We start from the raw sequence: 6000 nt of genomic DNA, 5'->3' as shown, positions 1-6000 counted from the left end.
TCCCCACGTGGCTTGTCAATAGTGGCCTCACTGAGGATAAATCACGAAGCGTCTGGAAAACATTGGGTCAAGTGTTCCCATGTGTCTGGTTATTGGCAGACTCCCTACCCCCACCTCAGGAGGCCTTGTACTTTAACTTCTTTCTTCTGCAGTGTCCCGGGTGACACTGACACGGCGATACGCATAAAAGGGCGTGACTAAGTAGAGGTTGATTTAGCATTTATTTGCTGCTGCTGTTCTTTACTTTGAATGAGGTTGAGCTATGGATTTTAAGTGTAAAGGCTCTTCAGGAAGCAGCCACAATTCATCCCTGGGACAGAATTCCCTTAAAACCAGGTGAAGTTTGCGAGCCTAGCTCTTTGCTCCAAAAGCTTCCACCGGAGCTGGAAAAAGATGGAAGTCACTTTCCAGGTCAAGGTCGCGTGGAAAGTCCTTCCTGCCTGTGCCGGCTTCCTCTGGCCCATCCATTCCGGCCGCTTTGCTCCTCAACAGAATCCAACTGAAGTTCCCTGCCGAGTAGGTCTCCAGAAGCCCTCCTGCCACCGTGTTTCTTCTCTTTAATGGCTAGAAACATTCAGCTCAGAGGAGGAAAAGAATTAGTCTGGCAGTCCCTGCCTTTGAAGGTACCTGCTGACACTGACAGGCCAGGCCAGTGAATTCAATGGCCGCCGGACGTGCCATTGGAATCAAGAGCCCCACACCACGGATGCGGCCACACACAGCACGGCTCGCCAGGCCAAGGCTGGGCCGCAGTTGCGGTAAAGGCCATGATGTGGGCTGCACGCACGTTCGTTGCGGAAGGACTGGTTGCCAGCAGAAAGGATAAGTCAGTCGAGAGAGGGTAAATGCAACTTTCCCCCCCAGTTGTTTTGTCTCCTCCCATTTGGCTTTCTTCTGATGACAACCTGCCATACAAAGCCATCCTGTGCTTAACAGATGGATAGAACTTCTTCAGACTTCCAGAACCACAGAGGCTGGGGAAAATACACTGAATCCATAGCCATGAGGACCAGCTCTGGAGTCTATGGACCCTGGAATGGGGCCGCCCCAATCTAGAGTTTTGGCCTCTGTGTCACACGGAAGGGCGTTAGGCGACCGGAGCAGGGTGTCTGGCCATCTCCAGGTGGGAGGGGCCTCTGGGGCAGTACCACTGAGGAGACCACTGAGAGACCGAGAAGGGGACAGAGACCCCTTACATCAAAACAGGATGAAATCAGGTTGTCATCCCTTAAAAACCTCACGTGGTTGCTTTTCTGCCCCCTGCTTCAGGATATGGGGTGTGATGGCCAAACTGTGGCTCTGGCGACACAAGCCATGGTCTCATCTTCATCTTCCCAGCCAGGACATGTTCAGAGGAAGCCAAGGAAAGTCACTTCTCCGCTTTGCTTTTGACTGGTCTTTTCTGGGGTCCCGGGGTCTTCTTTTCTGTCCTTCCAAGGGGAGACCGGGTGCTCTCAGCACTGTTCAGCCTCCACGAAGCCCTCCTTCTCGTGGCCCGAGGGCTCGACCTCCGTGTAGGTGGCGTGGTTGGGGTGGTTGCGGAATTTCACAGCTGGCCAGTGGTGAGGTCTCCGCTGTCGGGGGCACAGACGCAGAGTCAGCGGGCACGGCCTCACCCACCTGGGACTCCTCCACACCCCCAAGGACAGTGCTGAGCACCGAGACTCTCTTTACAAGGGTGCTGGGGGCCTACTGTGAGCCAGGTGGAGTTCAGGGCCCTCCTCCCCAGAAGCCTCCCCACTGTGATCCATCAACGGCTGGGAACCTTCCTGGGAGCCCGAGGAGTTTGAGAGGAGGTCATTTCGCCGCTCGCGGCATTGACTGCAGGACTGTAAGAGCCTGAGCAACGTACCGCATGGAGCCCTGAGACTGAAAAGTGAGGCAGTAGGTGAGAGATGGAATGATCTGGGAGGTTCTGAAGAAGCCACGGCAGGACAGGTCCTGCAGCAGAGTCAGCTGGGGAGTTTGTAAACATGCAGATTCCTGGACCTACTTCAGACCTACTCTGTCAACATCCCTGGGGCTGGGTGATACTTAAGACTGGTTAGGGCTTACAAGAAACAGGGGCTTCTAAACAAAGAGGAAAGCCCCTCGCAAGCACCCACCTGCGCCTCTGATTGATGAGGTCAATGGGCCTGTGACCTTTGTGGGGAAGACTGTGGGCACAGAGGCAGCACTAATGGACCACAGGCAGAGCTGGGAGGGACTGAGAGCGGAGGACAGGGGAGGGAGCTGCTGAGCCCCCGTGGCCCAGAGAGAAGAGGGCTGGCTTTTACTTCCCAAGCTGCACTTTGAGCTGCTTCTTCTGAATTCTGAGACATTCCAAATCATAGCATCCTCAACGAAAGCTCCCAGAGAGAGCAACTCTTAGGATTATCATGCCTTGTCAATTCTAACCTAAAAACCCCCAGAGCAGGCAAAGAGGCAGAGATCCCGGTTCCATTATGGCTTTGAATAAACACCAGGCCTGGAATATGGGGGTGAGAGACCACAAATCATTAAGGAGGGGCTGCACAATCCCTAGTGATTTCTCTTTCTTTCCTCTGGAGGCTCTTCTGGTTTCACAAATGGGGGAGCAAAGCTTTGCAGACGGGCTGTTCAACAGGACAGGAGGGGTGCCACACTCCCAGGGAAGCCCTCGGGGTTAGGGACTAAAGGGGCACCAGCCAGTGCACAGTGTGCAGGATGGAGTCAATGAAGTCTCCTCAGATTGGAAGAGGAGTCGGACATGTGGGTGTGAGGCGTGAGGTGGGGAGAGGCAGGTACCCAGTGGCTGGGGAAATGCTGATGCAGAGGCAGACAGACAGCAGAGCTGTGGCCAAATTCAACACTGACCTCGATGAAGAAAAGCGCAGCGTTGGAGGTGGGGTGGCCGTTGATGTAAATCCCAGCCAGGATGATGGCTGCTACGAGGAGGACGGCCAGCACGATGCCCACGATGGTGCCCAGGTGCACGGGGGGGCCCTTTGTCTTGGGGGACAGGTTGTTCTGAAGGCCTGTGGAGAGACCATTTAGGGTAGGGAGTGGCCACAGGGGAGCAGGGAAGGTGGGGCCATGAAGCCCCAGGTTCTGACAAAATCTCAGAGATGAAATCTAGAAGAACCTCAGGGTCTGCTTATGAAATATGTAAAAAGGTGGGGAAGGAGTGGGTGGTGTCATGAGCATGGCATTTATGTTGCCCTTGGCATGGTTCAGGTGGTTTTCCAAAACCACTTAAAAGTTGCCCAAATTCCTAAAACGGATCGCAAGAGAAGTTTTTTCCAATACTCGCGCCACAAGTGCCTTTAAGGAATCCTCAAAGGGTATGAGATGGTGAGGAGTTTCGGATCTGGAGTATGGCGGCATGTTCAAATCCAGGGTGTGCTAACTTACTAGCTGCATGACTTTGGGCAAATTATATAACCTCTCTGTGTCTCACTTATCACTTCTGTTGATGAAGGATAATAATGACTACCTAATAGAGTTTTTGTAAGGGTCAAAACTAGACAATTCACGTCAACTGCTGAGGACCAGGGCTGGTGTCTTGGATGACCTCAGTGTTAGCCATTATGATAACAAAATGACCATATTTTCACTTGTCACTGTCCACTACCAGACTGTGGCCTCCTGGAGGGCAAGGACAGTGTCTTATTCATCTCTGTGTCCTTAGCTCTTAGGAAAAATGGCGGGCCTCATGGTAGGAGCTCAATAAAAGAATGAATCAGGTCCTCTGAAGGCTCATATACCAGGAGGCAATCTCTGAGAACACCCTGAGCATTTGAGATACATCCCAAGGAGGAGACTGAGTATTGCCGTAGACTATCAACCTGGAATGTCATCTAGTCCAACCCCTTTCTTGTACGGCTGGGATAATGGAAATACAGAGAAGTAAAGTGATTTGCTCAAGGACACAGTCACGCCGACCACTAAGAAGCCCATGTTCCCTTATTGCCTGCGGTGGCTATTTGTTTCTGCTCCCTACCCTAAAGGGATGTGGAGAGAACGAAGTAGAAAAAGACAGATGAGCACATAAGCAAAAGAAATCATTTTTCTTTTTTAAAGTAGGCTCCATGCCCATTGTGGAGTCCAACACGGGGCTCGAATTCACGACCCTGAGATCAAGACCTGACCTGAGATCAAGGGTTGGATGCTTAACCGACTAAGCCACCCAGGCGCCCCTCAAATCCTTTGCACAGAGCTAGTGGGTGGAATGAGAATCAACAGGAGGTGGGGATTTTTAATGGGATGTTGCATACATTCCAATCCTCGTCCTCCCCAACCCCTCTTCTCCGTAAGCAGAGGAAACCCAAGTAGGGAAATTGTCCCCGGGGCACTCCGATGCATGGTTAGTGCCACTATCTGCCAGCAGGTGGGACAGTTGAGGTGACACACCCCAAGCTAGCTTCCCCTGACCTGGCAGTCAGCCCAAAGTGACCCTGGTGATCTGATGGTCAGGGTTTGGGGCTGATGAGCGTGTGGTGCAGAGCAAGGGGAATGTGGCCCAGCCCCCGCCCCAGACACACAACACACACTCAAACCAGCTGCCCGCAGAGCAGTAATGGCTTCACCTCTGGTGGGAGACTGGATCAAACCATGCTGCTTTAACAGCCTCTCCTCTCCTGCGGGAACCCAGGACAACAATCTCCCAGTCCCTAGAGCTGGAAGGTATTTTCATCTCCCCCCGTGCAGTGGTTGCAGCAAGGGCCAGAGCTGGCTCTGGGCAAAGGGCAGGGGAGGTGGGCCACATCACATCACCGGAGAAATTATCCTCCCAGGTAATCTTGGGAGCAAAGGACCCCAACTTCCGGCGCCTACAAAAACTGGGGTGGACAACTTTTGTGTACTCTCTGCCAACCCAGGCTGGGAATCAAAGGAAACCTGATGTGGGAAAAGCTACTCTCCACCCCTCATGGACCATGAGGCCGGTGGGGACAAGAGGCCAATGGTGAGGGGCCCCGCGCTGCCGTGCCTGCTCTAGCTCAGCCCTTCTCTCCTCTCGCTGCTTTCAGGACAGTGAGGATTCAAGACAGATCTACAGGAGGTTCCTGGCTGATGACAAGTGTCTAGACACATTCCTTCCATCTAGTGGGCCCCTGCCCAGGAGCCCAGCAGGAGGTCTGGGAAGCTCAGGCTGCCGTTGCTCCCCTCCTCCCCACCTCAGAACAGAAGCAAAGAGGCCAGGTGACTGATGCACCCTCTTCTGGGGGGTAGTGGGGGTAAGGGGTGGTCCAAGGGGCAGGGCAGGCAGCTCAGTACTCACCATCTCCTCCTGCATAGGGATTCAACTTGGTGTCGTCTTTAAAGAGGAGAGAAGGCATAAGATTAGTGGAATCATTTAGGTCCAGATGGGACTTTAAGGAGGTTTAGTCCCACCTTCAATTTAATTTTTTTTTAAATTTTATTTTTAAGTCATCTCTGCACCCAAGGTGGGGCTCAAACCCACAACCCTGAGATGAGTCGCATGCTCTACTGACTGAGCCAGCCAGGCGCCCCTCCGCCTTCATTTTAGAGGCAGAGAAACTGAAGCACAGAGCGGGGAGGTGACTTGCTTAAAGTCACACAGCAGTGTAATGACAGAAGTCCGCAAACAAACCAACTTTTCCTAGTCTTGTGTTCATTCATCCAAGCAGGATTTATTGGACGCCTACTACTGAGTTGAGCACTGGGAGAGGGTACTGGGGGTAGACACGGTCTCTGCCCTCAGGGAGTTAACAAGCAGGAGAGATGGAGTGACAATTAAAACCCAGCAAAATGGAGCTCTGACTGGGGGCCTCATCCAGACAAAGGGTGTCAAGATGGAGGGGTGAGATGTGGGGCTGGGGAAAAAGGGTTCCAGGCAGAGGAAGAAGCACGAGCAAAGGCCCAGAGTCAGAGAAATAAAAGGCAGTGCAGTGCCGCTGGAGGGTGGAGAGGGTAAGAGATAAGGCTGGGGGTGGGAGATGGCTGCCTGCAAAGCCTGGGTGAGGACTTTTCCAGTTCTCCTTCCCCTACGGGCACCCGGGAAGCTGAGGAAAGGGTGTG

General features: G+C 53.1%; 1 protein-coding gene across 2 annotated transcripts in view; it reads right to left on the bottom strand.

Annotated features, from left to right (window-relative positions):
- Positions 1–202: 202 nt before the first annotated feature.
- The window catches only part of PLXDC1 (plexin domain containing 1), a 63533-nt gene continuing 57735 nt past the window's right edge, over positions 203–6000 (bottom strand). Inside the window, exons 12-14 of one of the 2 annotated variants that reach the window (XM_053892403.1) lie at positions 5240–5275; positions 2836–2996; positions 203–1574 (exon numbers count right to left, since the gene is read on the bottom strand). In XM_053892403.1, the coding sequence (XP_053748378.1) occupies positions 1455–1574; positions 2836–2996; positions 5240–5275 (317 nt within the window). In that variant the 3' untranslated portion in view covers positions 203–1454. The remainder of the gene's footprint in view (positions 1575–2835; positions 2997–5239; positions 5276–6000) is intronic. The other variant, XM_053892404.1, reaches the window with a different exon arrangement.

This window comes from Panthera pardus, unplaced genomic scaffold (genome assembly GCF_024362965.1).
Source record: "Panthera pardus isolate Hobbes unplaced genomic scaffold, ASM2436296v1 HiC_scaffold_3, whole genome shotgun sequence".
NCBI classification, from domain to species: domain Eukaryota; kingdom Metazoa; phylum Chordata; class Mammalia; order Carnivora; family Felidae; genus Panthera; species Panthera pardus.
This window is presented reverse-complemented; position numbering and strand designations above follow the sequence as displayed.